Source organism: Callospermophilus lateralis, chromosome 5, assembly GCF_048772815.1.
Source record: "Callospermophilus lateralis isolate mCalLat2 chromosome 5, mCalLat2.hap1, whole genome shotgun sequence".
Lineage (NCBI taxonomy): Eukaryota > Metazoa > Chordata > Mammalia > Rodentia > Sciuridae > Callospermophilus > Callospermophilus lateralis.
In genome coordinates this window covers 56142480-56154401 of record NC_135309.1, presented here as the reverse complement: position 1 = coordinate 56154401, position 11922 = coordinate 56142480, and the positions used below count along the sequence as shown (strand labels likewise).

The 11922-nt window shown below is 40.0% G+C and overlaps 1 protein-coding gene across 1 annotated transcript in view; it reads right to left on the bottom strand.

The window, feature by feature from the left end:
• Positions 1-7000: 7000 nt before the first annotated feature.
• Prdm6 (PR/SET domain 6) overlaps positions 7001-11922 on the bottom strand; it is a 99793-nt gene continuing 94871 nt past the window's right edge. The window contains exon 7 of the mRNA XM_076855896.1: positions 7001-7115. Within this exon, the coding sequence (XP_076712011.1) occupies positions 7001-7115 (115 nt within the window). The remainder of the gene's footprint in view (positions 7116-11922) is intronic.

Genomic DNA, 11922 nt, shown 5'->3' with positions numbered 1-11922 from the left:
TTTCAATGAGGAACGATTTATGGTAAATTTAAAATAATCATATTTAAGAACCTTACACAATGCCCTGATAGCATCTAAATATACTTCTATCAGCACATATAAAAGCTGGATGCTTTCCCCTTAGTAAAATCTAATAAATTAATTAGGGGACATTAGGTTTTTAAAATAATTTTGCTGATTTGAGTCAAAGTCTTCCTTCACACCTTAGCCACACATTGGCTTTTGCATTTTGAACAAGGGGAAGCCACTTTCATTAAGTACTTGACACTTCCAAGAAGAATTTGCTTCTGTTTTTGCTATTTCTCTCACTATGAATTGAGATAAAACTGAGAATGTGTGCTTGATTGTTCAGAGAAAGTGAGACTATGGGACTGATTTTGTTAGCATCAGACAGCGCTCCAGTGTGGATCAACATGACAGCATTGGTGGACATTTGGTTTAGAATGGCTGCTCTCCCAAACATGTGGGAATCACCTGCTGTGGCAGGATTTTTTTTTTTTTTTTTTAACACAAAAGAGTTCTGCTGTGGAAATGTATCTTCAATTTGTTAAGTTTATAAGATTACTCTTGGCCAGGAGTAACGTGCCAAGCTTTTGGGAAGAAAGGCAGCAGCAGGGATATTTTGTAAGACAGGAAACAGGAAATACCAACTTAGGAGGCTGCCATGTTCAACTGACTCAGAAAGCACATTCATTGTTGTTTTTTAACAAATGTGTCTGTTAGAATCTGGAGGAAGGTAAGCATACACTGTGGTTTCAATACCACAGTAAGAATTGCCTGGTAACAGAGCCAGTTGGTGAAGAAAGATTGTAAACTTACTTTTGGAACAAACTTCACAAACATCTAGATTATGCCCAGGAACTTGAACCAGGTCCTTGAGTACTCCATGCATGTAACAATATTTATGCCTTTGAAGAACAGAACCTATAATGACTGGAGTCTTTCTCCCTCACTGCTTTAAACCAACAAGCTAACCACATAAGCCCATATTCTTAATGGACACAACTGCATAATTACTCCATTGATGCCTGAAAAGTAACTCACTTAGCATTCAGTCAGAACAAAGAAAGAACACTAGATTTCACGTAGCGCTGTTCAGGATGTGTTTTCACTTGTCGATAGTGTTCAAGCCTTCTTCTCTTTTGGCCACTCTCCAACATAACTGCCCTTCCCTCCTGTTGCCATTTGTCCTGATGTGTTTCACACACTTGAGAGGGCTATTATTTTTTTTAATGTGGAATTTTAGTTGCGTATTTAGAAAAACAAAAAGTGCCTGCCAGCTATGAGATGTTTGAAATTCTGCTGCCCAGCAACATAGAACCAGAGATTACAGAATCAGCCACGACAATGATGCATTTTCACAAACATATTTTGTAAGTAAATTATACTTTGTTAATTTCAAAAAGTTCTTGTTCTCACAAAGCAGGTTTGCAAAAGGAAGCATTTTTCCCTTTTAGAAATTACATGGTTTTGGAGGGGGAGAAAAGATGCTGCCTGAGATCATATGGTTAAGTATGTATGAGAATGAGATGATGATGTTACCTTTGTTATAGAATAATTGAGGATTAAGTTAGATAATCCATGTGAAGCAGTTAGAACAGTGCCTGACAGTAATTGCATAAGGTAAGTTACGATCATTATCACCACCTCCATCAACATCTGAGCGAATAAACTCAGAGTTTCCTTATTTTTCCATTAAAAGTCACTCAACAGATTCTTTTCTAACTACAAAGGTAGTATCTTCAGTATTCAGGGAAGACAATGCATAGTTTTGTGCCTTCATCCTGTTTTCTGATATATGTTTGGTTTTTGACATTTTACATATTGATTTGTTGAAGCATCTGCCATTATTACTTAAAAGAGGAAACGGAATTTTTAAATGTTTACCCAACCCTGGATTATAGGCTAAGCATCTGTGGCAAGGCTTCCAGAAATACAACAATACTCTTTTCCATTTGACTCTCTCTGTCAGTTCTACCTGGCAGCTGAACTTTGTGTTTGTAGGATTTAATTTGGAGGAGGGCTGAAATATGTGCTTTTCCCAGGGCTCTGTTGTTATCTTTTGGCAGTTCAGATAAAACTAGCAATGAGAAAATTTCAAACACTGGGTGATATGTACCCAAACACCTATTCACTTCACAAAGTGTTTCCAAAGTTACCTACCTCAAAAGGATCCTGACAAAGGAATGATATTTCTAGAATCTACTGTTATCACTTAAAGATGCATATCCCTTAGAGTTGTTCCAGATTTAATGTCAGAAATTAGCACGGTGGAAATAAAATTAAATTCACATGCAGGACTTCATTTGTTTCTTTTGGACTAGTTTCTTCAGGCATGTGTAGCCTTCAGAGGAGAGCAATGAATTTGCTCTTGAATGCTGGGGTGGATGCTCAGAGTGAGCACTGGCTCCACATTGCTCTGGACATGCCCTGCTTTGTGAGATGTACCATGTTTTCCATTTTATACAACTCAATTGATACTTACATTTTATGTTCTTAAATTGGTGCAAAACAAATATAGTAATAATGTTACTTCTACTCTGAAAACCAATTGAATATTAGTTTCTTACTCCAATAACTCTAATAACCAGTTACCAGTGATCAGTTTGGCAATAGTGTATCCCAAAGACCCAGAGCCTCAGAGGATGGGACTACTGAAGAGGAAGATGCTCCAATTTAGATGTCTAAGGAGTTTGATGGTGAGTTTAAAATACTAAATTTAACAAGCAACCACTATCTGTAAGCCATTGATGAAGATAGTGCTCTCAGAAGCACCTGAGTACAGGTGAGGAACATTCTGAAGCAGACACCAGGGAGTCCCCACCTCTAGGAGCACCAGAGCCACACACTGGGGCCAGGAGCTACATTGGCTGGGCTTGTCACAAAGGAGATACCTCAGACTCATTCAGGATCTGTGGATTTTCTTCCCTGAGCAACTCTAGCCCTGTTCCCATTTATGGTCTTATCACTGGAATCACTGTAAAAACCTATGACTTCAGCCCTAGTGGGATTTCTTGATATTGTTAAGAACCAATAGCCTGGTGGGCTAACCAAAGACAACCAAGCTGTGCCTCTGAATTGGTTTTCAAACATACTATTTTCAGGTCCCTGGCTGAGTTTTTAATCTGTCAGATTCTCTCTGTTGCAGAAATCTCTGTAATTACACTGAGACGATAGTCCAAGGGAATTACTCAGGCTATTAGCTGGTCACTTAGGAGAATATTATTTCCTCACCAATAATTACTTAAATAATGTTACTTACAGTGAACAACTACAATGGGGTGTTGATACAAATCAAGAGCTCAGTAAATATATGTGGAATAAATGAATGAAACAATGAGCCAATCAATTGATGAAAAAACTAATGAGTTGGTAAATGTCTATAACTATTTGTATATGTGGTTAAGAATGAAGTTTTTCCAAGGTGCAACCCAAGAAATTGTAATCCCTGTGAGACACAGTGTATCATAATCTTTTCTGTTAGACGTAGTTTCTCAACAAGGTACATGTGAATGAGTTCCCAATACAAATTTACTAATTGAACCAAATTACATAAATTTCACAAGAGTAAACCCTGCAGCTTTAATTACTCACACAATAACTTTATAAAAAATATCTGCCCTGAAAAAAGTAATTTTAAAAATAAAAACAAAATCCAAAGGAAAAGCTCATCTGGAAAAAAAAAAAAAACACTTCTTGGGAAAAGTATTTAAATATTCTTTAGGTTACTGAGATTTTTCTAGAAATGTGATGGTCTGTAGCTTCACCTCTCCTTCCCCCACACTATGTCTTTTACCTGGCATTACCCTTAGGCTTAGACTCTTAGCTGAACCAATGAGTTTATACTAGAATGGAAAGTTTTATTCTAAAGGAGAAAAAAAAATCTGCCCCATTGATCAAAAAAGGTAAAAAAAGATTGCTTCAAGAGCCAACCTATAATCCCAGCACATACCCGTAATCCAAATGACTGGAGGGGTGTTGAGGCAGGAGGATCACAATTTCAAGGCCAGCCTCAGCGACTTAATGAGATCCTAAGCGACTCAGTGAGACTCTGTCTCAAAAAGGGCTGGGAATATAGCTCAATGGTAAAGTGCTCCTGAGTTCAATCCCCATTTAAAAAACAAAAAGCCAAACCCTGATTCAGTTCTGACAGTTCACCTTCCTCATCTTAGATATCCTGTTCACTCCATGACGCAGAGCTTTTACTCTCTTTGTGCCATTATAAGGTAGGAAGTTGCTAATGAGGAAAATGGGCAAATCTTCACAACTGTAGTTTCTACCACCCATTTACTATGTCCCAAGGGATTATGTGTATATTTTAAATAGAAACAGTTGAAGCCTTTCTGTTGTTGGGAAGTTTCAAGGAGAAATCTGTTTCCCAGTATCCATATTGATTAAAACTTTTGGGATCCAAATGACATCAGAACCTGCTCCAGGGCTCCAAGCCACTTTGCAGGTACAGGTCTGTGTTATGAACAGACAGCGGGGGGCAGTCTGCTGGAAGCTGGCAATGGCTCAGAAATGTGAAAACCGTGAACGTCCCCAAATGTGTGGAAAATTACAGTACCCAATTTTGTTTGTTATGAGAATGTTTTCTGACCAAATTTGGTTGAATACATATAAATTTTTTTCTTAATAATAGAGGAGAAAAAGTAGGCTTGAATGGAGAACACTAGAAGAATCTTTTGGTAGAGGTTACTGCCACATTTGGTGGGAGTTTGAGACCAGCTAGCAAAGCCACTAGAGTGGCAGAGCTCATAGCTATGGAAACTCTTCCCATGCCAGATATCAAGGAAGGCGATGTCTCATTCCTGCAGGTGCAGCCCATGACACCTGAGTGAAATGCTTTGTGTTCGATTAAGAAATGGAGCAATGGATGAGCTGATTTTTCTCACTAAAAAATATTAGAAACAGAGTCCCTTCTTATCATTTTCAAAAAAGTTCAGCCAAATGGTACAGCCTTGATACAATGGAACAGTTAGCTCATCTACATAGCTGACCCATCATTTTTTTGTTGTTGTTGTTGCAGGTTTCAGGTAAATGTGGCTACAATTTATTCACCCTTCCCAGTGACAGACATTGCAGGCAAATGTCATCATGACTTTAGGCAGGGAATGTAAAGTCTCCATCTACTGAAGAGAAGTCTTTCAGTCAGCAATAGTTGCATAGTAATACAGATTGCTTACTATTTCCAGAACCGGGAGACAACAAGCACTGGGAGGAAACTCTAGGTGAATGGTTCAAGATCAGGCAAGATAGATCAGAATTAGCCAAGTTTCTTTTAGCGTGGCCCACAAGCCTAGAGATGATTCTAACTACCAACATGGTGAACGAGGCCCTATTTTATCCCGTTTTAAATGTGGCTGTTGGGTTCTATGGGACAGAGAAGAAAAATTAAAAGAGAAAAAAAAGATTGTTAGAGAACCAAATACACAGTGACAGATTAAACTGAACCACACAGTATTCCTGCCATTCAGTAATGAGTTTCTTTTTTTTTTTTTTTTTGAGGGAAGACGAGAGAGTTCGAAGACAAGGAGTTCCTTAAAAGGCTGTGCCTTGCTAAAGGGTGACCAAGAAATTTACAAAGAGAAGGTGTTATTATGTACTCTAAATAAACTGTTCAGCTCTCTCTCAACTGGCCATGGAGGTAGATGCAGCCTCTGAGTTGCTGCTGGGAGCTAATGGACCAAGCGCTGCAGGAGACATCATTTCTTCCTGACATGGCACTGTTTCATGGAATGCGATCCAATTTTATTGAGCACCATTGGTGAAACACCAAAAGGCTAGCGGAAGTTCAACTCACTTTCCAGGCACTCAAAGAGCAGTGAAATTGTGTGATACTCCTTTCCCTTTGATGAATCTATCTGGAGAGAGGAAAGGTAATTCCTGTTGATAAAATTAGCTGCTTTCTGGTCTAACCACAACCCGCTCGGTGGCTCCTCCTCTCAATGTTTCCTTGTCTGACCTATTTTCACCCATTTTTGCAGAAATGCTCCTGCCCTACTCTGTACTGTGGAAAGGGGGCCTCTTGGGCTTCACCTGTATAAGAAAGGAAGATGAAGGTACCTAAACTGAAGCTATTGACCGTGAGCGCAGCACCATGTTTGTTCACATATTCATCCATTGCAAAGAAAGAACAAAGAAAAATTACTTGAAGCCTAATACCTTATACTTAGCCTCAGACTGAAGAAATTTATTTCCGTTTTCTTTTTTAAGCTAAAATGTTATTGAAAACAAAATTTTCTCAACTAGCTGCTTCGGAACAATGTACTGTATTATGAAGCTCCAAACATTTTAAATGTTTTTTGAAATCCTGACAGGACAAAGTCAGTCCCCCACTTTCTCCTCTGAATTTTGAAACTGAAACCATTTTCTTCCTGTTCCAGGCTTTCCTGCATCAGGACCAGGCTGTTGGATGGAAGGAGCCGCATGAAAGTGCACGAGAATGAGAATACGGAGACGGCTGCGCTGGCGCTGCAGATGGTGCTGCCTTAGCGAGGGTCTCGCTTCTGCTTCCAGGGTCCCTGCTGGGGCAGCCAGTATCGGGCCAGGCCAAACCAAAACAGCAGGAAGAATGGCTGCACAATGGGTCTTGAACATGCTATGGAATAAAGGTGCAACGAGAACCAAGTCCCTGTGCATTCTTAGTCACAACCGTGGGCAGAAGAACCCCTTCGATTCCTCCCTTTGGTATTAAATAACAATTTAAAAAAGCTTTTTAGAAACAAAGCAAATACATGGTGGGACTGGAAATGTTAGCCATCCCAGGTTAGTTGTCCACTGAAATCAGTCTCATCCCTAGTCATAAATAAATAATCTCTTTCCTGGTCTGACTTCCACGCCAGGATCAATATCTCTTAACATCTTACTTATTTTATTACTGCTTTTGGTTTTCTGGGACTGATTGAAAGTTGCTCAGAGGAAATCTTTGGTTTTGCTTAAGTATCCGTGACATTTAATCATGACTTTCCTTGCAGTTTAATTCCAACCAGTCAATCAGTTAATCCACTTCGATTGATTCTGGGCTCTCCGTTATTGGCTTGCACTCATTGGGCATCCGCTGGTGTCGGCTCAGCTGGGTGGCCTGCGTGAAGCTCCTCTCACACCTCTCGCACCTGGTGGAGGCAAGAGAGAAAATTGAGACCAGGGAGCGGGGCCTGCAGGGTGATGGGCTTCCTCTCATCCTGCCTAATCGGAACAGACACTCCAAAGTGGCTTCAGATTTTACCGGCTCAAGAGGTTTAATTGGTGGCTCCTTCCAAGGCCTGGATGCCTGGGATGGGACAAAGCCCGTCTGATGCAGAACAGAGGGATCTGTCAATAGGCAGGGGGAAGGTGATTTCTCCAGAGAGCCCTGTCCTGCTGCAGCTCTGATCACTGTCAGTTCAAATAGATAAAGAACAAAAAGAGATTTTTAGGAGTGAGCCATCAAAGCAGCAGCTTGTCTGCAGTTTTCTGCTCCGTAACCCCAAAGAGAAATTGATGACAAATAGAATTTCACCTGCTGCTAATTTAAAACCCAGAATTCTACTCCCCTCAGCCCAACAGCCAAAGAACGATCATCTCAGGATTTGGAAACTAGTGGAAGCAGTACATTAGTTTGCCTAAGAGGTACTGGGTGAGGAGGCTGCTTTTTTTTTTTTTTTTTTTTTGCAAAAGCTAGTTTTAGTGTTACAGCCTAACCCAAATTTAGGATTAGGACACTTTACAAAATGAGGGTTTATGGTGGTGGTGGGAAGACTTAGAAAAAATGGGAATCAAGGGTTATTTGTGTGATTTAAATGATTCAACCCCACTGAAAACACAGTAAAAATAGTGTACATGTGGGCCACAATTAGAGGCCCGTATGTCCAAGAAGAGCAAACTGGCTTCATACTTCAACAATATCTCCTCTCCTTAACTTATAAAAAAAAAAAAAAAAAAAAGAAAGAAAGAAAGAAAGAAAGAAAGAAAGAAAAAGAGATTGTAATTTGGAGACCCTGGGTGCATTTCCATCTCCCACACAAGCCTCACTTACTAGTTCAATGGCAACTTGATCTATAGAAAACAACACACACACATGCAATCTGATGGAGGCTCCAGAGTTTCTATGGCTATTGTTCCTGGATGATTGTGACTATGTGTATACACACCCCTTGCAACTGAAATGTGGCAGCAAGCTGGGCACAGCAACTTCCCCATCACCACCTTAAACATCTGGGCTTCCCAGAGCACTGGCACAGCCCCTGCCAGGGCCTAGCAGCCACCTCAGTCATCCCACTAATGTCCTCTCCTCAAAGCTCTGAAGGAAAAAATATTCAAGAGGAGCTGCAGATAGTTACATATCACAATCTCCAGTTCTTAGGTCTCTATGCTATTGGAGCTGTGGCAAAAGCCTCCACAAGGAAGTCCCTCTGCCCTATCACAGATCAGGAAGCCACATGTCTCATCATGGGGGCTGCATTCCCCCTTTCCTCTTTACTAGTAAATCATAGAAAGTGTCCTGCCACAAAAATAATCTCCTATAGAAATAGACCATGCCCATCCGGTGTGGGGTTCTGGCATGTCTGTAAATGTTGGGAGGCTGGGGCTTCCGCATTTACTTGGATTTTCCAGACTCGTGTGCCAGCTGAGTGTGTCAGGGTGAAGAAGTTGTGTTTCTTTGATTGTCTTTCAGGGAATATTTTTAGCAGCCTGTTCCACTGTTAAAAACTGCACTGTGATCTTGACAAATGTATAATGTCAGCTTTAATGTATCAGACCTATCAGCTCAATGAAAATAACTCAGAAGTATTGATCACCTAATGATTTTGGGTGTATTCATTAACGTCCGCGGGCAGCTCATCCCCTCTCCAGAGCTCCTGGAGTGCTGATGACATGTTAGCAACCACTGATTGTTTATTAGAAAACTGATTAGTTACTAGATTAGTGTGTCAAAATATACTACCTTTCAACTACCTGACAAACTTTCAAATTATTATATTCCTTTTTTTTTTTTTATTTTGAAGCTCTAGGATCAATTTCAAAGAGAGCAAAAGAGTTTGAACAATTGTGAGGAATGACACTTTACCTGGCTATGCTTCTGCCCCCCCTAATGTTGTGTATGAAAATATGAAGACTTCACAAATGGGAAGCTTAGTGCTTCAAATGAGGCAAAAGTGTACGTGACATTTAAATGCTTACAACAATGGAGACATTAAGGGCAGAGTTATGCTTTTCTCAAATGTTTATCTGAATGTCTCACAGAGACTTACATGCATGGAGCAATTTGTTGGAATAGGAAATCTTTTTTGATCTGTAGTGTGCTTGCAAAGATGATTCCTAAAAGATCATCTCTAGTACCATCTTCCTACCAAGTATGAGAGAAAACACATGCAGATGTGTTGAAGCTACCTGAATTTAGATCCTTTTCTCAGTGGTTTCCTCTTCTTAAGGAAAGTGGGCTACTAGAAATAATACCTATGTGGATTGAGAACTATAATATAATTTGTATATTTGAGGAATTAAAGACAGCTAGATATAAAAATACCTTGCTTCTGGGAAGTCAGAGCCAGCTTATATGTGAGTTGGCATTTATTACCCCTGAATTACAATCTCATGCAAGGGATGGGGTTCCGGCATCTGTTAACCTGGACTTCATGGAATGTAGCAGGATAAGGAAGAAAGACAGACACAGAGGATAAGCCCAGAGGAGAGAAATGCTCTTGCACACAGGGTCTTCCTTATTGTGCCTTCACTTGGCATGGGTGCTGATTTTGCAGCCTTGAAGGAACACACAAGTGGAAAGTCTTCCAAGTATTTCAGCAAAAAGAAAGTACCCAACTTCCTGCTGGCATGGGAGTCTTAGACTTGATTTCCTTTTCAATTTGAGATTCTCCTTCACTCAAATGGGCTGGTTGATTGGATTATATGTACTGGGAGCTTAACAGATGATATAAAGTTCTGTTACACAGAAAACATGCAAGAAGATTTCTGTGCATCTGCAATATGTCACAAAATACTTCTTGAATTGGACCAAACTGCACATATGTGTGGTGTGCTCAATGCATATTTACTGATTTGCTTGGATTTCGTCTAGATCTTGTTTAACTGTTAGGCATCCTTTGGAATTTCCTTTGATTTTTCTTTGTACTCAGCCAAACTGCTTTATTTGAGGCAAAATATAGTGGGGATTATTTCCACTTGCTTCTAACAAGGATGAAGAACCCCTCTGAGAAGAGTCCTAGGCTGCTTGTGCAGCTTTCCAGGCTCAGAAGCCAGGCAGGCATCAGGCAGCTCAATTGGGTCCTCCCAGGCACAGCAGAGTGGATCTGACCAGCCCACCTGAAATCTTGAGACTCTGTGTTTAGGAAGAAAGGGTCCTCACTATAAAGAAGAATTTTCAGACTGCCAACTTACCTCCCTCCCCTTCTTCTTTTCTGCAATAAAGTGCTTGGCTATTGCTGTTAAATGAAATGATGTCTTTCTTTTGCTCCTCGTTCTCCACAAGTTCCAGTCTCACAGAACAAACTGAAAGCCAAAACCTTCAATATGATCTTTGGTTTTTTTTTCATTTTCCTATGTGCTCTTATATGTCAGAATTCTAAGTCTACGGCCTAGGTTAGCTGTCAGTAGTCCTGTGATCTACCTCGAACTCAGGAGATAGATTCTTTCAATGGGATTTCAGCTATACAGGTTGTAAGAAGCCTAGAATGAATTCTGACCTCTTAATGCCAAGTCTTCTCCAGCCTTCTTTGGATGCCAGTGATCTTGAACTGCTTCCAAAACTCATTGCTCAGATTTTAGAACTTGGAAAGGGCTTTCTTCTGATGTGGAAGGCTCAGACTTGGCAAAGGCCCCTGAGTCCAGGGTGGGTGGTACAATTTGGGGACTGAGCCATTTGGGTCATCTAGTTGGAAGCTGCTCCAGGCATCGGATTTAGGGTTGTGTATCTTTACAAGATTCTTCTTTTCTTCAACATTGTTTAAGCCAATACCCATTAGCTGAAGTAGTAAAATTAACCATCCTGACGAAACCCTTTTTATTGACTAGTATGCAACAAAATTTTTTTTGAATGTTTGTTTTATAAGCTTGTAAAAGGATATCTTCATAATATTTACAAATGTCCACGGGTTGGATATCCATGGGCTGTAGTTGGAAGATTCCCAAAACTCTCTTGGGATAGTTCAATTCTGAAAGACCTGGTTGTATACACTAAAGGATTTAGCTTTCCATTTCCTAGATGATGTTTAAACCTTGCACTTTCCAAATAAGCATACACTCAGCTCTTATGTGGAAATATATATTTGATAAAGTAAAATCCCCCCCCCAAAAAATTATAGCCTGTGGCTATCTTGATAAGAGTGGGAACAGAAGGAACTATAATATGTATATCGAATGGTATCCAACAACCCTGGTTGTTTCCTTGTTTTTTTTCTTTTTCCCAGATGAAATTAGCACAAACAATACTGTTGGAAAGAGGAAAAGATGTAATTGCTAAACCCTTTCAAATATTAATTCAATGAATGAAAATTAAGTTAAGATGGCAACTCTATTGGAAACATGACAAAAACAGGATGTTAAAGAAAAAAATTGAGTGGAGTCAACAAGGTTACACATAAGTAACACCTTAACATTAATAGAAATCTATTTCCCATTTTGACCCTGGAACCTCTTCAATTAATTACTAAAATCTATTTACACAGCAACAAGATAAAAATCAATCTGATTCCTGGCTCTGTGTCTGTCTGACTGCCTGTCTAATATGAGGGACCAGAAAGATGCTTGGATCTCCTGCACCTCTGTTTTTGAAAAGCTCTCTTGCTCAAAGACACAAGAAATGTGTCCTTGTCACTTTCCACCTCCAGGAGGGGACTGAATCCAGAATCTGTGAAGCCCCTGGGCATCAGGCCTCAGGGTGATGGCAGAGTCCACCAGGCAGGACACAAATATCAGCGAGAAGGA